This window comes from Scyliorhinus torazame, chromosome 8 (genome assembly GCF_047496885.1).
Source record: "Scyliorhinus torazame isolate Kashiwa2021f chromosome 8, sScyTor2.1, whole genome shotgun sequence".
In the NCBI taxonomy this organism is placed as follows: domain Eukaryota; kingdom Metazoa; phylum Chordata; class Chondrichthyes; order Carcharhiniformes; family Scyliorhinidae; genus Scyliorhinus; species Scyliorhinus torazame.
In genome coordinates this window covers 47,524,813-47,545,926 of record NC_092714.1, presented here as the reverse complement: position 1 = coordinate 47,545,926, position 21,114 = coordinate 47,524,813, and the positions used below count along the sequence as shown (strand labels likewise).

General features: G+C 46.5%; 1 protein-coding gene across 17 annotated transcripts in view; it reads right to left on the bottom strand.

The window, feature by feature from the left end:
* The window catches only part of cmss1 (cms1 ribosomal small subunit homolog), a 544,867-nt gene that overhangs the window by 26,287 nt on the left and 497,466 nt on the right, over positions 1-21,114 (bottom strand). For all 17 annotated transcript variants that reach the window (XM_072513512.1, XM_072513514.1, XM_072513506.1 and 14 more), the window contains 4 exons: positions 13,908-14,014; positions 11,546-11,623; positions 5,352-5,478; positions 4,590-4,649 (listed from right to left, as the gene is read on the bottom strand). In XM_072513512.1, the coding sequence (XP_072369613.1) occupies positions 4,590-4,649; positions 5,352-5,478; positions 11,546-11,623; positions 13,908-14,014 (372 nt within the window). The remainder of the gene's footprint in view (positions 1-4,589; positions 4,650-5,351; positions 5,479-11,545; positions 11,624-13,907; positions 14,015-21,114) is intronic.

Genomic DNA, 21,114 nt, shown 5'->3' with positions numbered 1-21,114 from the left:
TCCAGCTGGTGTGATCAGGTTCTCACCCAAAAAGAGCAAGAAACTGGGGCGGGATTCTCCGCGAACCGAAGGGGCGGGCAACAACGGCGCAAAGGAGTGGCGTGAACCACCCAGGCGTCGGGCCGCCCTGAAGGTGCGGAATACTCCGCACCTTCAGGGGCTAGGCCGGCGCCAGAGTGGTTTGCGCCACGCCAACCGGCACCAAAGGGCCTCCGCTGGCCAGCGCGAGTTGGCGCATGCGCGGGAGCGCCAGCATGTGCTGGCGCAACCCAGCGCATGCGCAGGGGGGGTTCTTCCCCGCGCCAGCCATCGTGGACTGTTACACCGGCTGACGCGGAGGAATAGAGTGCCCCACGTCACAGGCCTGCCCGCGGATCGGTGGACCCCGATCGCGGGCCATGCCACCATAGGGGCACCTTCCCAGGGCCAGATCTCCCCGCGCCCCCCCGAGGACCTCGGAGGCCGCCCGTGGAGCCAGATCCCACCGGTAAATACCTGTTGTAATTTACGCCGACGGGACCGGCCTAAAACGGACGGCCACTCGGCCCATCGCGGGCCGGAGAATCGCCGGAGGGGCCATCCGGAGCGATTCCCACCCCCGCCAAATCCCCGGCGCCGGAGAATTCAGCAGCCAGTGGGGGCGGGATTCACGCCGCCCCCCCCCCGGCGATTCTCCGACCCGGCCGGGGGGGGGGGGCGGAGAATCCCGCCCCAGATCACAGCTAACTTGCATTCATTTTAATCTCATTAATGAGATTAAAGTCAAATGCACCAACCTCCCAGCATGCTCCCACATCCCCCGGGCACAAATCACTACAGGTTCTTAAAACCAGGCGCTATGGACACTGAAGGGGAGCGTGGAGGTGAGTATCCCTCTCCACTTACCTCCAGGGAGCACAAAGGCACAGCATCCGCTGGCAAGATGCCATCCGGGAGGTCCTTCAAGGAAACTGGGCATTGGGGGGGGCAAGGGCTAAGCTGGAGGGGGCCAGGGTAGGGGTTTTCCCTGGGATCAGGGTCACTTTGGGTCTGTGAAGCCTTAAAGCCTGCATTCTTTCATGTTGATCACTCCATAACAGGGCAAAGCACAGCTGCAGCTTGTCTGTCCTTAAAACCTCTCACAGGACAGAGCCATGCTGCAGCTTGTTTCTTGGATAAGCATTTCACTAGGTTTGAAGTTTTCCCTTTGCACTTGGTTGTTTACATTGAATTTCACACTCTGTGGACTTTTACAAGCCTTTGATTGACAGCTGATGGCCAACCCAAAGGAGCAATTAGCTTTGTTTGTTCTTATAGCACTTTACAGTTCATTAACTCTGAAGTGCTTCCTCATTTGAGCAGGTGCCCTGTCTGAGTCCCTTTTATCACAGTGATTTTTTCTACTCTGAGGTGCTTCCTAAAAAGAGCAGGTGTGCGGTCTGAGATCATTTTTTAGACTGGATTGTTTTAAACCTCTGATGCCTGAACAGCATACCTGTACTGGAGGAACTTTTCCACCATAGAAGCAGCTAGCACGACATAGACACTGAAGTGCAAAGAGTTCATCACTGAGGACCCTCTCACAGCCACTGTTGAATTCTCTTTGTAGGCATGATGACCATGCCGGGAGTGGGCTCAGAGGCCTTTGTAGCACCTGGGTGATTAGGGACATGGCTGGACAGTGCTCTGGCACTGCCAGGGTGCAGGGAGCAGATTGGCACTGACAGGGGTTGGAGCCTGAAGGGGACCCTGAAAGGAGGGGGCCCTTTGGCCTTTGATAAAAATCTGATAAGATATTTACCATTTAAACATACTAAAAGTGGCTTTTGTAGTGTTCAAACTAGCTGCATGTTTCTGTCACGTGGTAGGTCTGCATACATATAGTGCAGTGCAGAGAAATAAATAAATCTCCATAAGATTTTAATTGGCATTTTGTTTGTCATACCAATACTAAATTTAAGAAAAGGTCAGGATTGAGCCATATTAAAAAGTGAGAGATAAAGATTCAGATTCAATTTTTTGAAAACATTATTAGAATCATAAAATTCACAGTGCAGAAGGAGGCCATTCGGCCCACCGTGTCTGTACCAGCCCTTGGAAAGAGCACTCTTCATTATTCTCCACAAGCCCATAATTTTACTCTCTAACTTCAAATTCCACAAAATGCAACCTCAAACTGAAACTGGGCAACATTAAACATGGAAATGGCTCTGTGAAGGCTTTCTTATTTCTGTGAAGCCGGTAGTAAACCAATGTTGCGTCACCAATATAAAATGACTGCAAATTGGTCCAAATCTGCCAAATTAGGGTTGTGCCTGTGATGCAGCTGATCCAAGACCACTGTACCACAACTGCAACCTTTATTAAAATGAAGGTTGACATCAAGCAAAGAAACAATAGGTTTTTTGATACCTGCTTGGTGTTCTGTTCCCTCACAGAGTCAACATTGGGAGGACACTGCTTTGGCCCAACAATAAATAATCCCAGAACTGACTTTTAAAACTTTCCAGGGAATCGCGTGGTATGGACCTTTTAAATGTGGCTTTGCACTCGGCTGAAATAATACTGCAGCTGACATGATCTTGAGAGTTGTGCAAGGGTTTTTGCATGTCTTGGCTTTTGTGCAGCCAGGATTAGATCAGAGCTGGGAACTTGAGTTTTACTGACACTTTTCACATGACACATGAATCTGCTTTTCCTTGACAGAATGTTGAAGTGCACCTTTTGATATTCCTTTATCTGTGCGAAATAGGTTCCAGCTAATATGTACAGGGATAATGGAATGTAGTCTGACAGCTCGAACGTAATATTCAAAGTAATAGTTGAGCGATGTGTGCAAAAAAATCTATGGTGTGATTTTCCAGCTCATTCCACTGACGGGATCTTCCAGTTCCACTAAAGTCGACCCCGCATGACGGGTTCCCCAACAGCAGAGCAGATAAGCCACGCAAAAGCCCATAGGCTTCAGCGGGACAGAAGCTCCTGCTAGCAGCCAATGGCTCACCACATTCACCGCGGGAAATGCCGCCGTGGAATAGGGGGGAGGGGCGGTGAAAAATCCCAGCCTAAATGTGATCATTAATTGTGGTAAAGTGATTCTTCATTTCACACATGGTGAAGTAGCTGGATTTTTGTTACACACCTGACTCTGGTTCCAAAACCCAGGTTCGATTCCGGCTTGGGTCACTGTCTGTGCGGAGCCTGCACATCCTTCCAGTGTGTGCGTGGGTTTCCTCCGGGTGCTCCAGTTTCCTCCCACAGTCCAAAGATGTGCAGGTTAGCTGGATTGGCCATGATAAATTGCCCTTAAGTGTCCAAAATTGTCCTTAGTGTTGGGTGGGGTTACTGGGCTATGGGGATAGGGTGGAGGTGTTGACCTTGGGTAGGGTGCTCTTTCCAAGAGCCAGTGCAGACTCGATGGGCCGAATGGCCTCCTTCTGCACTGTAAATTCTATGATAAACACGCCATAACTATAGAAAAGCTTTATTATCCAGATAAACAGGCAGAACTGGTAAATTGTTCTTAGTACAGGAGGTCTTGCGTCACAGTAGGTAGCGTCCTTGACTCTGAGCCAGAAGCTGCAGGTTCAAGTCCCACCCCAGGACTTGATGACAATGGAAGATGTGTTCATAACGTTAATCCTTCCAATATGCCTACGGCCAGGCAGTAAGAGCAGGAGGGCGTCCTGTTCAGCCATGCTTGATGCAGAGTGGTGCCCTACCAAGCTAATAGCCTCTGAAAGCGGGCTAATTATCTGTTCCATCAAAACTGACATAAGTATGTGCTATGCCTCGGCATGGGCCGAGAGTAGTTCATAGTAAGGATTGAAAGGCGGTGTCACCACAACAAGCCAGCAATTGGCAGTGTGATACCATTATAATGAGATGGCAGCACGGTAGCGCAGTGGTTAGCACTGATGCCTCATGGCACCGAGGTTCCAGGTTCAATCCTGGCTCTGGGTCACTGTCTGTGTGGAGTATGCACATTCTCCCCGTGTTTGCGTGGGTTTTGGCCCCACAACCCAAAGATGTGCAGGTTAGGTGGATTGGCCACGCTAAATTGCCCCTTAATTGGAAAAATGAATTGGGTACTCTAAATTTATTATTTTTTTAAATGGTATTTGAGACAATTTAGTAGTAGGATATTGTCTGTAATAATATTAAGTGTGTGCCAGGGTCAATTATGAGTTATTTTGAATGTTTCACCTGTACGGTTGACTGGATATTTTTCTGACACAAAGACGTCAACCTGAAATGCTGACCCTATTTCCCTCTCCACAGATGCTGCCTGACCTGCTGAGTAATTCCAATATTTTCCATTCCCATTTCAGATTTCAAGCAACCAAAGAATCTAGCCTTTGTTTGGGTACATTTTTAAATTTATTCTTGGGATATGGGTGGCAGTATTTATTGCCAAACCTGGCTGTGTTGAAGGTATGAATTATGTGGGACTTCTGTCACATGCAAGTCTGACCAAACAGAGCGAGAAGTTTCCTTTCCTGAAGGACATAGTAAACCAGTTGGATGTGTAAAAAAATTGTCTTTCTTCAGATGCAGCTTGTGTATACCTTGTATTGATGTATAGCGGTGTGTGTGTGTGAGCCACTTACCTTGCTTCAGGTAGGAGGACAGGGTATGCGTGAGGTCATTGCTCTGAAGAAAACAAGAATCTGAAATAAAAATTAAACCCAATGACTGTCAAAATATATATGTATTTTCTTCTTGTTGCAGAAACTGATTGGAAACATTACATTAAAGGGTCAATGTTTTGTATTTAAATTATATTCATATCTCAATAATCTATCAAATGATATTCCATATTTCCTGTGGTTGAAATTGTCAAGCATTCACAGAGCATTCTAAATAAGGGCAAAATACTGCAGACGCTGGAAATCTGAAATAAAAACAGATAATGCTGGATAAACGCAGCTCTGGCAGCGTCTGTGCAGAGGACTAGAGTTTATGGGTGTGATTTACTGGCCGCGTCCTGCTGGAATCGAGACGGGACGCAGCCAGTAGGTCCTGCGAGAGGCCTCGTCCTGGATTCCCGACAGTTACGACTCGCGAGACGCTGCGAATTGGATCCTTGCAGAGTCCCTGCTGACGCTAGATCTAACCAGTTTCCGGGATCTTCGATAACCTCACCGAGGAGAGGTTATGTCTTATCGTTAGGTTGCACCCAATGTTTCAAATCAAAATGACCCTTCTACAGAAGAGTCTACAGTTCTGGAGAAAGTCCATCATTTTCTGTTTTTATTTCAAATATGTCCGAGCTAGCCTAAAAATTATAAAATCCCGTTTTTAAGGGAAGTAATACTGTAATCCTCACTGAGTGTGACTTTTTGGTATATTTGAGGAAATGTATTCCATACCTGGCAGTGTTAGTTCCTCGAGTTCTATCGCTGACCGTTCATTTTTGAAGTGGTGGGCAATCATATTCTGCAAATCAGCAGGGACAGCAGGTTTTGGAGTAGAGCTCACTAGAATATCAGAAATCTTCTACATTTACAAATAAAACAGATTGACAAGTTTAGAGCAGACACTTTGGAGCAAAATAAAAAGACATACACCCAATATAATGATAATTTTGAAATCACTAGTTTGGCATCAAAATTATTGTAGTATTTGCCTGACATAGAGATGATTATAATTCACAAAGTCGCTTTGGGCTTCCCTGCCCTCATTTAAAAGGAGTTACTGAATTCATGGCTGGGCAGATCCATGAAGATACTCAGCTTGGAATTCTCTAATTGTTTAATTATTGGGGAAAACCACTACAGTCAGCTCACTCTGCTGTAGCACCAGGGCCAGATACAAAGAGTGAGAAACCTGCACACTTGCGAGGATGGATATTTTGGAAAGACAATAGATTCAGTAGCAAGTGAACGGGTTTATAGCAGGAGCCAAAAAAATTATGGGCAGACAGTCGGACAGCAGGGAAGTCGTCTTGAAGTCTGTGCAATTATTGGAAAGTAAAGTTGGCTGTTTTCAGTATTGATGGGGAACAAAGCTCCATGCCTTCAGATTACGTCATTGAGATACAGCATTTGGACAAGGAAGAGGAGGGGGCAATGATCATCCTCTCGGGCTTCAAAGGTGACTATATGAGTGGCTAAGGGGGACTTCCGGTGCGGCGATGACCAGCTGAGTCGCACGTTTCGGCAGCTCCCGGTGGAACGGACTTTTGGGCTCTTGATAGGAGCCCCAACGGCAATTTTAACGGCTAAAAACACTGTGCGGTAAACCAGAAGGGAATCCCCCCTGGACACGGATGGAAAAAGGAGAGGAAAGTGGCCGGATTGCGGAGGATCCTCTAGAGCAGCGGCAAGGAAGGCAAGCACAAAGCAAGATGGCGTCGGAAGGTGGCCGTCTAGTATGGGGCCCTGACCAACAAGAGTTCCTGCGGCGCTGTGTGGAAGAACTTAAAAAGGAGATGAAGAAAGAGCTGCTGGCTCCGATATTACAGGTGATTGAAGGGCTAAAGGAGGAGTAAAAGACCCAGGAGCAGGAGCTTCGGGTCGTGAAGGCAAAGGCCGCTGAAAATGAGGACGAAATACAGGGCCTGGTGGTGAAGACAGAGATGCACGAGGCACAACACAAAAGGTGTGTGGAAAGACTGGAGGTGCTGGAGAATAATGCGAGGAGGAAGAATTTAAGGATTCTTGGTCTTCCCGAAGGTGCAGAAGGGGCGGACGTCGGGGCATATGTGAGCACGATGCTTCACTCGTTAATGGGATCGGAGGCCCCAACGGGCCCGTTGGAGGTGGAGGGAGCTTATCGAGTTATGACGCGAAGACAGAGGGCTGGAGAAATTCCTCGCGCCATAGTGGTGAGATTTCTCCGATATAATGACAGAGAGATGGTCCTCAGGTGGGCGAAGAAAACTCGGAGCAGTAGGTGGGAGAACGCGGTGATCCGCGTATATCAAGATTGGAGTGCGGAGGTGGCGAGAAGGAGGGCAAGTTTTAATCGGGCCAAGGCGGTGCTTCACAAAAGGAAGGTCAAATTTGGAATGTTGCAGCCGGCAAGACTGTGGGTCACACACCAAGGGAAGCACCACTACTTTGAGACGGCAGAAGAGGCGTGGACATTTATTGTGGAGGAGAAGCTGGAATAGGCGGGCCAGAAAAAGAACGTTTGGAACAAAGTGGTGGGGTGATTACGTGGGGTGAAGGGGGGGAAAAAGGGGGAAGGGATGATCTCTCAAGTTGTTAATCTTGCGACCCTGTAACTTTTCTCTCTTCCCCATGATGTGGGGGAGGGGGGGGGGGGAGAGGATGAGGAAATGTGGGCGCCGGCCATTAGGGGTGGGGCCAAGTGGGAAACGCGGGCTTTGTTCCCGCGCTATGGTAATCATGGCGGGAACAGAGAAGCAGGAAGGAGGGGGCCTCGCACAGTGGGGGCCGAGGTCACGGGGGGAAGCCGAGGTCAGCCAGAGTTTGCTGACTTCTGCGAGCAACATGGGGGGTGCAATTACGCTAGATAGGGATCTAGCGGGGGGGGGGGGGGGGTTAACTGGGTTGCTGCTGCTGGGGAGAAGGGGGAGCTGGTACGGGGTGGGGTGGTCGAGGCGGGGGGCGCCGTCGGGGGGAGATACGGCTACGTGGGAACCAGGTGAGGAGCTGGATTAAAAAAGGGGATGGCTAGTCGACAAGGGGGGGGGGGTGTAAAGAGCCCCCCAACACGGCTGATCACGTGGACTGTGAGAGGGCTGAACGGGCCGGCGTTGGTCTGGGAGGCGTTGAAGGCAGTAGTTAGAGGGGAGCTGATATCTATCAGGGCACATAAAGGAAAGCAGGAGGGTAGGGAAAGGGAGCGGTTGCTGAAAGAACTTTTGAGGGTGGACAGACAATATGCGGAGGCACCGGAGGAGGGACTGTACAGGGAAAGGTAAAGGCTACATGTAGAATTTGACTTGTTGACTACGGGTAATGTAGAGGCACAATGGAGGAAGGCACAGGGTGTACAGTACGAATATGGGGAGAAGGCGAGCCGGTTGCTGGCCCACCAACTGAGGAAGAGGGGAGCAGCGAGGGAGATAGGGGGGTGAGAGATGAGGAGGGAAAGATGGAGCGGGGAGCGGAAGAGTGAATGTAGTGTTCAAGGCATTCTACGAAAGATTATATAAAGCTCAGCCCCCGGAAGGGAAGGAGAGAATGATGTGCTTTCTGGATCAGCTGGAATTCCCTAAGGTGGAGGAGCAGGAGAGGGCGGGACTGGGAGCACAGATTGAGATGGAGGAGGTAGTGAAAGGGACTGGGAGCATGCAGGCGGGGATGGCCCCGGGACCAGACGGATTCCCGGTGGAATTTTATAGGAAGTATATGGACTTGTTGGCCCCGCTCCTGACGAGAACTTTTAATGAGGCTAGGGAAAGGGGGCAGCTGCCTCCGACTATGTCAGAGGCAACGATATCGCTCCTCCTAAAGAAGAAAAAAGACCTGCTGCAATGCGGGTCCTATAGGCCCATTTCCCTTTTAAACGTGGATGCTAAGATTCTGGCCAAGGTAATGGCGACGAGGATAGAGGACAGTGTCCCGGGGGTGGTTCATGAGGACCAAACTGTGTTTGTGAAGGGGAGACAACTGAACACGAACATACGGAGGTTGCTAGGGGTAATGATGATGCCCCCGCCAGAGGGGGAAGCGGAGATAGTGGTGGCGATGGATGCCGAGAAAGCATTTGATAGAGTGGAGTGGGATTATCTGTGGGAGGTGCTGAGGAGATTTGGCTTTGGAGATGGGTATATCAGATGGGTACAGTTGCTGTATAGGGCACCGATGGCGAGTGTGGTTACGAATGGACGGGGGTCTGATTATTTCCGGCTTTACAGAGGGACGAGGCAGGGGTGTCCCCTGTCTCTGTTATTGTTTGCACTGGCAATTGAGCCCCTGGCCATAGCACTGAGGGGTTCCAGGAAGTGGAGGGGAGTGTTTAGGGGAGGAGAAGAACACCGGGTATCTTTGTACGCGGATGATTTGTTGTTATATGTGGCGGACCCGGTGGAGGGGATGCCAGAGATAATGCGGATACTTGGGGAGTTTGGGGATTTTTCGGGGTATAAATTGAACATGGGGAAAAGTGAGTTGTTTGTGGTGCATCTGGGGGAGCAGAGCAGGGAAATAGAGGATTTACCGCTGAGGAAGGTAACAAGAGACTTCCGGTACTTGGGGATTCAGATAGCCAAGAATTGGGGTACCTTACACAGGCTTAATTTAACACGATTGGTGGAACAGATGGAGGAGGACTTCAAGAGATGGGACATGGTGTCCCTGTCACTGGCAGGTAGGGTGCAGGCGGGTAAAATGGTGGTTCTCCCGGGATTCCTCTTTGTGTTTCAGTGCCTCCCGGTGATGGTCACAAAGGCTTTTTTTAAGAGAATCGAGAAAAGTATTATGAGTTTTGTGTGGGCCGGGAAGACCCCGAGAGTGAGGAGGGGGTTCTTGCAGCGTAGTAGGGATAGGGGAGGACTGGCACTACCGAGGCTAAACGAGTATTACTGCGCCGCCAATATTTCAATGGTGTGTAAGTGGATGGGAGAAGGGGAGGGAGCGGCGTGGAAGAGATTGGAGAGGGCTTCCTGCAAGGGGACCAGCCTACAAGCAATGGTGACGGCACCGTTGCCGTTCTCACCGAAGAAATACACCACAAGCCCGGTGGTGGTGGCAACATTAAAAATTTGGGGGCAGTGGAGACGGCATAGGGGAAGGACGGGAGCCTCGGTGCGGTCCCCGATAAGAAACAACCATAGGTTTGTTCCGGGGAGAATGGATGGGGGATTTGGAGCATGGCAAAGAGCTGGGGTAGTACAATTGAAAGATCTGTTCGTAGATGGGACGTTTGCGAGTCTGGGAGCGCTGACGGAAAAATATGGGTTGCCCCAAGGGAATGCATTTCGGTATATGCAACTGAGGGCTTTTGCGAGGCAACAGGTGAGGGAATTCCCGCAGCTCCCGGCGCAGGAGGTGCAGGATAGAGTGATCTCAGAGACATGGGTGGGGGATGGTAGGGTGTCGGACATATACAGGGAAATGAGGGACGAAGGGAAGATCATGGTAGATGAGCTGAAAGGGAAATGGGAAGAAGAGCTGGGGGAGGAGATTGAGGAGGGGCTGTGGGCTGATGCCCTACGTAGGGTAAACTCGTCGTCCTCGTGTGCCAGGCTAAGCCTGATACAATTCAAGGTTCTACACAGGGCGCATTTGACTGGAGCACGGCTCAGTAAATTTTTCGGGGTAGAGGATAGGTGTGGGAGATGCTCGAGAAGCCCAGCGAATCACACCCACATGTTCTGGTCATGTCCGGCACTACAGGGGTTCTGGGTGGGGGTGGCGAAGGTGCTTTTGAAGGTGGTGGGGGTCCGGGTCGAGCCGAGCTGGGGGTTGGCTATATTCGGGGTAGCAGAAGAGCCGGGAGTACAGGAGGTGAGAGAGGCTGATGTTTTGGCCTTTGCATCCGTAGTAGCCCGGCGAAGGATATTGCTTATGTGGAAGGAAGCCAAACCCCCGGGCGTGGAGACCTGGATAAACGACATGGCAGGGTTTATAAAGTTAGAACGGATCAAGTTCGTATTAGGGGGTTCGGCTCAAGGGTTCACCAGGCGGTGGCAACCGTTCGTCAACTACCTCACTGAACGATAGAGGGAATGAAAAAGAAAGAAGACAACAGCAGCAACCCAGGGGGGAGGGGGGGGGGGAGGATCTGGGCGGGCTCTCAGGGATGTTACTGTATATGTATAGACATTTGTTATAGGTAATGTACATTGGACTGTTGGATTGTATTTTTGGAGAGTAACTATTTTTGACAAGGCAGTTGCCATTTAGTTTTGTTTTTGTTTCTGTTTATATATTATTTATTTATTTGTTTAAAACTGGCCACTGCTATTTATATTGCTTTATTGTTGTTTAAAGGAAAAACTATGTACTGTTATGTTTGGCCAAAAAATCTTGAATAAAATATATTAAAAAAAAAAAAATGAGTGGCTAAGGAATTGTACGGGCTGCACCTGGGCAGATAGAAGTTGAACCATATACGAGCAGTCCCATGGAGCTGGGAAACAGAAGAACGGTAATGGAAGAGAATGGTGTGGTTGACTGTCTAAAGCAGTACAAAGGAATTCAAACAGGACTAACACATCTTGATCACAGTCTTGTAAGGTGCAATTGATGACTTGATCGGTATGGTTTTGGTTTTGACGCTGTGAGCAAGGAAGGAATTCATACAATGAGCTTTGAGAGTTGGTAGGGCACCTGGGAACAATGGCATATTTGAGGAACTGAGCGAGACAGAAAATAACAGATAGGGCAGTGGATGGAGGATGGCATAGGTGGATCTTTTGATTGTAATCATGATAATGTAAAGTTGAATGGAAAGAAATAGCACCCAACAAAAAGGAGTCAAAACAATGGCAATCATGGCTGACAGGTAGGGTAGCTGAGATATTAGGGGTTAGGTGAGGTGAGGATTGCGTAAGTTGGAGACGGCTATCAGGGAACCTTATTCCATCTATAAATATGTGCCTTGACTCAATTTTCTTCATCATTTTGTTCTGCTTAGAGGCAGTTACCTTTCTTCGCCTCTTCTTCTTTAGTGGACTTGCTCCAGGATTTTCCTCCACTTCTGTCTCTATGAAACATTCGGTTTGCTGGAGAGTACAAATAAATATAAAGATTAGACTGTCAGCATTGCCTACACAAGGCAGGGATTCATGCGAGTGCTGTTAGTGGGTCATGCCTCTGAACGTCAAAATGGCATAACTCGCTGAAACAGTTAGCAGAATGGATGCATACGCTGTCATATATTTGAAAATTATCTCAACTTTAATAAAATTATGTGCTGGTTTGGAGGTCCCCACACACTTCCCCAATCCCCTCCCCCACCTTGTTAATAAAGAAAATCAGGGCACAGGGAACCTGCCCATGATCCCAACAGCTGCCACTGGAAGTAAGTCACAATAATACCATCAGAAACTTTAGCCGGAACCCCATGTAGTCATGGGATCGTTTGCACAGGCAATACGTTACCACCATATTAAATATTAGTTTGCAGCTGTATAGAGACAAACTAGATTGATATATTATGTCGGTTGATGTAATATGCCTGTTTAGCTCAGTTGGCTGGATGGCTGGTTTGTGATGCGGAGCGAGATCAACAGTGTGGGTTCAATTCCTGTACCAGCTGAGATTATTCATGAAGGCTCCACCTTCTCAACCTTGCCCCTCGCCTGAGGTGTGGTGATCCTCAGGTTAAATCACCAACGGTCAGCTCTCCCCCTCTCAGGGGAAAGCAGCCTATGGTCGGTCATCTGGGACGATGACGACTTTACTTACTTTCTACTGTAATCCATTTTTAATTTGTAGTCCTGAATTTTACAAAATAATGCAACTATCCCAATAATAAACAAACATTGGCAAGAAAGGCAATGCATCATGATTGCATACGTCAAAATAATTATTTTTTTAAATTCCAATTATGGGGCAATTTAGTCTGGCCAATCTACCTACCCTGCACATCTTTGGGTCATGGGGGTGAGATCCACGCAGACACGGGGAGAATGTGCAAACACCATGTGAAAGAAATTAAACCTTCCAAAATTTATATATACTGGGCGGCACGGTGGCAAAGTGATTAGCACTGCTGCCTCACAGCGCCGAGGACATGGGTTTGATCCCGGCCCCGGGTCATTGTCCAAGTGGAGTTTGCACATTTGCCCAATGTCTGTGTGGGTCGCATCCCAACAACCCAAAAAGATATGCAAGGTCGGTGAATTGGCCACGCTAAATTGCCCCTTAATTGGAAAAAAAAGAATTGGGAACTCTAAATTTTTTTTAAAAATCATATATACATATTTAACCAAGTACTCTAATGTGTCATAATGAGAGGAGTGCTGAATTCACTAACTGCATAGTTTCCTGTTTGATATAACTTTTTAATTGTCATGTAACACTTCTCATTAAGGAGTGTAATCCCCTTATGTGGGTTTTTGTTATTTTTCAGGTTCAAATTCTCCAGCCTACCTGAATTGGAGCAACACATCACATCGCACCACGTGCTGCGTGCACCTAACAAACTGGTTGGCACGACCAAGGCAATCTGGTCTACCAGCCAATTTCATTAGGACAATTTGGGGCTTTCCCCGGCTCAACAATAAGTAGAAAAGTTTAAACATACTTTTCTGCTACATTCCCATTGAGGGCTGCTGGATTGGTTGCTCTGTGTCCAAAGAAGCTGTCCAAAGCATACATGGCATGTGCTGCAGGCATGTGCAATCGGATTTTGGAAAGGGGGCTATATATCGGTGCTTGGCCTTCTATTTGCTGGGCCAAAGGCCTAATGCCCTTTTTGCGCATATACCTTGGATGAATAGAAACATTTACTGATTTGGCAAACACATTTTTCTGGCTCTCCACCACCTAGGTGCTTGTTTTACACTTGGAAATGGGCACAGTGTGATCCAATTTATGGGCCTTCCTTTGAGGCCATTTTTATTATTTCCCTTTCTTCTGCTCCCCATGTAATCCACTATTGTTGGTTCAGAGGATGAAGATCTTCATAGTTAGGATTCTGATGGTAGTGTTGGATCACATGCCTCCATGTTATTCACGGATAATTTGCATTTACTGGCCAATTTGATTTAACATTGAATCTTATTATTAACCACCTCCTGCAAGCTTGGTACTGAAGATTGGTTAATGATTGGGGCATTTTCAGGAAATACAGTTTGGGCAAATTGGGCTTTGGCTTGATGGGAAGGATTGTGTAAAATGAATATTCTGATGCTAGGAAGGTCCTAATAAAGTGGCTTCCACTGCACCCAGTGTCAGATCTCCCTTCCCGACAACTAGAGAATAAACAATTAGCAAAGAAGGCTTAACGCTATTAAATAATCCAATACACACAAGACTTATTTATCAAGCATCTTTCATCACCTTTTTACGTTTGTTCACTGTGACAGACTGTGCAGTTTTATCTCCCTTCTTTGTTTTTCTCTTGATGTTATGCTGAGGTGGATCTTCATCCATCTCCTTAGGTGTATCTAAAGGGAGTAAAGATAGATATTTGAAACCCACTCAGTTTTCAATCAATAGTGATGGGATTAGAGCCTCTTCCTGAATAACGTGGATCAGTAGATAAAAGCAAATTACTGCGGATGCTGGAATCTGAAACCAAAGAGAAAATGCTGGAAAATCTCAGCAGGTCTGGCAGCATCTGTAGGGAGACAAAAGAGCTAACGCTTCAAGTCCGGATGACCCTTTGGCAAAGCTGGATGGAGTCAAGATGGGAGATAAATTTGGTGGGGCAGGAGCATGCTGACACAATGGGCCTGCCGGGACAGTCCTTCTTGTGGATTTTGGGAAGTAGGTAAAAGTGGGCTGTCCGGGGTTGGGAGACTTTGAGGTTGGAAGCCGTAGGGGGAAGGCATCCGGAGGAAATGGGGTCACTCACGGTGTTGGAGATAATGGCTTGTTGTTCAGTGGTCTGGTCATGGTCCAGTGGGAGGTAGGAGGAAGTATCTGAGAGTTGGCGCTCAGCCTCTGCGAGGTAAAGGTCAGTGCGCCAGACGACAACAGCATCCCCTTTGTCGGCAGGTTTGATGACAAAGTCAGTGTTGGACCTGACGGAGTGAAGAGCAGAAAGTTCAGAAGGAGAGAGGTTGGAATGGGTGAGGGGGGGCAGAAAAATTAACACCCAATGTCGTGCCAACAGTTCTCAATGAAAAGATGGAGGGAAGGTAATTGTCCCGGAACTTTGTTAAAGGGTCATCTGGACTCGAAACGTTAGCTCTTTTCTCTCCCTACAGATGCTGCCAGCAAATTCTCTTTAGTTAACGTAAATCAGTGTTTGGTGTTACAATAAGAAGTTTTTTTTCTCTCCTTTACTCTTTCATCAAAAAGAGTTTCATGCCACCAGATTGGTTAGATGAGTAGCAAAGGGCACAGTGTCTGACTCCTCTACCACGCTCTCGTCAACCAGAACAAAAGACACTTGAAGAGCACAGAGCCTGAGATGGAGGTAGCACAATAGATGCTGACATACTCACTTGACCACTATTAAACAAAATCCAACCTCTATCACTATAAAAGATGCTTTCAAACTCCCAACTGCCTGATCTTTGCTCCTTCTTTCAACACATTACTTCTGTTGCCACTGATTTTCTCAGTCATTCCCTCAACTCAGTTAACTGTACATTCACTGGAAGTTTAATTGTTTGTACTCATTTGGTGGGCTCACCTGTGTTCATATCTATGTAAAGTAGAACAAATTGAAAATGATGTTGGTGGTTAGAGGTAGACTATAACTGGCTATCTCTTAAATAAAAAGCTCTTAAACGCATAAAGATTAAGCTCCGATTCTATCCTTCGCTGCCTGGCTTTCTGAGTTGTGTTAAGCTATGTCTTCGGTACTCTTGCCCTTTTAAAGCCTATATTCCTATCGCATTTTGCTTAGTATGGTCCCCATCTTTTCTTACTCAAGTCCATAGATGTGATCATATGTGCGGCATAATTATTTTAGCTATCCATCAGCACTATCAGCTGTCCCCCTTCCTTTCAAATGGTCATAAATCCCTTCCTCTGTCCGGGCTAAACTACTGCCATCTCATCTTCTTTCCAAAGTCCTTCAGCACGTGGTCACCTTCCAAATTCATGTCCTTCTTTCCTGCAACTCCATGTTTCAGTCTCTCGAGTCAGGTTTCCATTCCTGTTTGCTCTCACTTGGTTCCATTCTTACCATCCAATCATAGCCAGAGCATCTCCAGCAATAGCTTCTCTTCAAGAGTGAACAGCTTCCCTCAAAGAGAGAACAGCTGCCCTTATTGTTACCTCTGAAGTCTCACAAGAATCGATCCTTGGACGCCTCATCTATATGGTACCCCTTGGTGAAACCATCCCAAAAACTCGACATGTACACTGATGATGTCCACTTCCCTTCTTTGTCCCTTCACTGCCCTTGGTGTTGTCAGTCTGCTTGTCCAACTTGCACTCTTAAATGACCTGCAATTTGCTCCAGAAAAATGTTGGAAGACCAAAGCCACCTCCCCCCCACATTAATCGACTCAAATTCCACCCCTTTCCCCAACCATTGTGACGAGTTCTTGGTGACAGATCACAACCTTGATGTCCTATTTTGAGTACCCAATTTTTTTTTTCCCAATTAAGGGGCAAATTAGTGTGACTAATCCGCCTACCCTGCATATTTTTGGGTTGTGGGGGTGAAACGGACAGTGACCCAGGGCCGGGATTCGAACCCTTGTCCTCAGTGCCATAGGCAGCAGTGCTAACCATTGTCTCACCGTGCTGCCCAAGTTGAACTGCTGATCTTCTTTCCTCTCCATCATAAAGATCAGAGTTCTTGGCTGAATATGCTTCTCTGAAGTGACTTGGAATGCTTATCTTTGCTGACAGCACTATATAATTGCAGATTATTATTGTAAAATAATAATAACCCTCGAATATAAGAGGAACTTACAACTTAACAAATGTGCTGTCCAAAAGTTACTTAAAAAATAAATCTTCAAATTGAAAACTCATTCCCACTAACACTGATCTATTCTTCAATATCCAACCTTTTTCCCAATATTGAACCAAAAGCAAAGAGATGGCAGTTCTGTTTATTATTCCTCACACTTACTAAGAACATGCTGCTGATTTGAGGTTCTGCCCCTGTGGGCTTGGCAAAGGAAGATCTGAACTCATCAGAGCTGCAAGGATGAATTAAACAGCCCTGTGGCTATAATAACCAGTTGTAGCACTGTTATATTTCCCATCTAAAGCATGAAAAAATTCTAATTAGAATTCACTGTAGGTTCCACATATAATGGAATGCCTGTATTAAGAAAATTGGGGCAATTCCCCTGAGAAAAATATGAGAGGACAAGTCGACCAGTCTGGTCAAATTGTCTTCTGGCATGGCATCTAAAAAAGAATAATACCTCCAATTCCTATTTCCTGGAACACCATTTCTGTTACTTGTTGAGAACTCTCTCATTATACTGACTGGGAAAAATTCTCTGGGTATAGCATATATACAAGAAGTCACAATCATTGTACTATTTACAGTGTTTTCAAACATGATAGACTTCAAATGAAAAACATATTGATGTTGTAATTATTCCAAAAATATATCTCAAATAGAACTGTAGCTCATTAATAGTTGGAGCCAAGTATAATACACTCAATTAATAAAACTCAAATTGACTTAGTTTGATTTTATTTCACAATTACCCTCACTTTCCTATATTTTCCTATGGGAGCTATTTGTTACCATTCCGTTTCCTTCAGCTTAGGGAGTGGAATGATCTGAGCTACTACTCTCTTGACAGCCTAACAGGATGTGTACATGCACTGGGGCAAAGTAACTAAGCCACTTTATTTCCCCTTCCCTGACAAATAAAATATCCTGTTAATAAGTCACTGCATCTGTGACTCTATTAACTTAGATTGCTAGTGGTTAGAGATTTTTTTTAATGTATTCATTCACAGGATGTGGATAAGACTGGCTAGGCCAGCATTTATTTCCTATCCCTAGTTGTCCCCGAGACGGTGATGGCGAGCTGCCTTCTTGAACTGCTGCAGTCCATGTGGCGTAGGTACACCTATAGTGCTGTTAGGGAGGGAGACCCAGCGACAGTGAAAGAACAATAAAATAATTTCAAGTCAGGATAGCGTGTGGCTTGGGGATGAACGTGCAGTTCGTGGTGTTCCCATCCATCTGCTGCCCTTGCCCTTCTAGGTGGAAGAGGTTGTAGAGTTGAACGGTACTGTCAAATGAGCTTTGATGAGTTGCTGCAGTGCATCTTCTTCATGGTGCTTCCACTCTGTTGTGCATCGGTGGTGGAGGGAGTGAATGTTTAAGGTGATGAATGGGCTGCCAGTTACACAGACTACTTTTTCCTGGGTGGTGTTTAGCTTCTTGAATGTTTGTTGGAGCTATACTCATCCAGACAAGTGGAGAGTATTCCATCACACTCCTGCCTTGTGCCTTAAAGGAGGACAGGCTTTGGGGAGTCAGGAAGTGAATTACATGCTGCAGAATTCCCAGCTTCTGACCTCCCCTTTGTAGTCACAGTATTTATATGGCTGGCTTCAGCTTCTGATCAATGGTATCGACTGCAGGATGTTGGTGGTGGGAAATTCAACAATGGTAATTCCATTGAATGTCAGAGGTGAGTTGGTTTTGAGAGACTGCAAAGCATGTACAGAACATGTGTGGAAGGTTCAAGTTTACTCTCTGCCCCTTGCTGTAAGAAAAATGACTCATGGATGTAAGTGGAGAAGCCTTCTTATTGCAACTTATTTCACTGTATGTCACAGAGAAATTATCACAACCTACTCCTAATATCTTTATACATTTCTTTGGAATAAAAACATTTAAAATATAGACCCACATGAAAACTGTAACAAATTATCTTTAGCCCAATGTCTAATTATCTATTCTTATCAACGCAGGTTTATTTAACAATGCAAAGACTATGGGCGCTATTTTTCAGGCCTGTTTGACCTGTGCGTAAATCCCATTATGGCCGCTAATTCTCATAAGGGGGCCATAACAGGGTTTGCTCCAGCAAGATCTCAGATAAGACATTCCCCCCGCTCACCCCTCCCCCCCACCCCAAGTGATGTGATCAGGTTGACGCCCAGAAAGTGTAGCCTGATGGATATTTGTAAAGACACCAACAAAGTGAAGACAGCAGCAAAGCCTGATGGTTAAAAAGGCTAACTCTAAATCAGTATAAGCAACATAAACAGCTGGGGTCTGCAGTGAAGAACAGGATGTGTGTCAGGGAGTGAGCACAGCAGCAGATTGGACAATGACTGTTGCTATGCCTTGGGCAGACAGTAATTAAACACAGACCCCTGTGTGTTGTGTTCCTGAGAGAATTATGACCCCTGAATGAGTCACGGCTCTTTGAGTATTCGTGACTCAAGCACATTGATTAATTAGTGCCGTGAGCCTCATCTGTTACCTTCTGAGCTAAATTGTTTATGTAATTAGCATTACTGTTTTTGATAATTTGGCTGTTCTTCCATGCCTGGATATAATTACTCCTGATATTTAATTGATTGAATAACTACATGGAATAACAAATCCTATAAAAGGGAAAGCTACCTAAAGTTTAAAAGTGATAAATAGATTTCAATCTTTGAAAAATAGAGGGTATCGTCTGCAAGAGTTTAAGAGTGTCAAGGAAAAATAAACCATTTGGTTGTTCGAAGAGAGATAAATGAAACATATTCTCAGCTTATGAGGTGACTATTTGATTCTGGGATAATTTTATAAAAGCATTATTTGTTCTGTTTTACTGTTAATGCATATGTAAACATGTAAAATATGTTGTTTTATTCCATGTACTTAAATGCTAATAGAGAATTGGAATTAATGATTTTCTGTGAAAGGATAAGGGCCGGGATTTTCCCTTCTGGGGACTAAGTCCCCACGCCGGTGGGAAAACCGGTGCCAACCACTCCGGCGTCAAGAGCTCCCGAAAGTGCGAATTCTCTGCACTTTCGGGGGCTTGGTGGACGCCAGAGTGGTTGGTGCCACTCCAGCCGGCGCCGAAGGGATGGCGTGAGTTTCCGCATGCGGTGAAGGGCCAGCGTGATCTTGCGCATGTGCGGAACGGCTGGCGTGGAGACTGGCCGGCGCCGGAGAATACGGCAGCCGGCGTCGGGGCGGGATTCACGCCGCCCCCCGGGCATTCTCTGACCCGGCGGGGGGTCGGAGAATCCCACCCAAGGACTCTCAGGTGTTCATGAATAAGGTGATTGTAGGTGGGGAGATTGTGTTAAATCTAGAGAGTTGATGAAGTTAGTAGTTATCTGGGGTTATGGAATGGAAGCCAAAACCTTAGAAGAGGGATACAATACAGAATTAGAGCAGATCACGTTATTCTTGAATTGAGAAAGAATGGTCAAGAACAAGGGCAGCACAGTTAGCATTGCTGCCTCACTGCACCGAGGTCCCAGGTTCGATTCCAGACTCTGGGTCACTGTCCATGTGGAGTTTGCACATTCTCCCTGTATTGGCGAGGGTTTTACCCCTCAACCTAAAGATGTGCAGGGTAGATGGATTGGCCATGCTAAATTGCCCCTTAATTGGAAATAATTAATTGGGCACTCTAAATTTAAGAAAAAAAAAACAATGAACCCTATCAATATTAACATAGAACATGGAACATAGAACATTACAGTGCAGTACAGGCCCTTCGGCCCTCGATGTTGCGCCGACCTGTGAAAACCACTCTAAAGCCCATCTACAGTATTCCCTTATCATCCATATGTCTATCCAATGACCATTTGAATGCCCTTAGTGTTGGCGAGTCCACTACTGTTGCAGGCAGGGCATTCCACACCCTTACTACTCTCTGAGTAAAGAACCTACTTCTGACATCTGTCCTATATCTATCTCCCCTCAATTTAAAGCTATGTCCCCTCGTGCTAGACATCACCATCCGAGGAAAAAGGCTCTCACTGTCCACCCTATCCAATCCTCTGATCACCGTGCTTGCCTCAATTAAGTCACCTCTTAACCTTCTTCTCTCTAACAAAAACAGCCTGAAGTCCCTCAGCCTTCCCTCTTAAGATCGTCCCTCCATACCAGGCAACATTCTGGGAAATCTCCACTGCACCCTTTCCAATGCTTCCACATCCTTCCTATAATGCGGCGACCAGAATTGCACGCAATACTCCAAATGCGGCCGCACCAGAGTTTTGTACAGCTGCAACATGACCTCATGGCTCTGAAACTCAATCCCTCTACCAATAAAAGCTAACACACCGCACGCCTTCTTAACAACTCTCTCAACCTGGGTGGCGACTTTCAGGGATCTATGTACATGGACACCGAGATCTCTCTGCTCATCCACACTACCAAGAATCTTACCGTTAGCCCAATACTCTGTCTTCCTGTTATTCCTTCCAAAGTGAATCACCTCACACTTTTCTGCATTAAACTCCATTTGCCACCTCTCAGCCCAGCGCTGCAGCTTATCTATGTCGCTCTGTAACTTGTAACATCCTTCCGCACTGTCCACAACTCCACCGACTTTAGTGTCATCTGCAAATTTACTCACCCATCCTTCTACGCCCTCCTCCAGGTCATTTATAAAAATTACAAACAGCAGTGGCCCCAAAACAG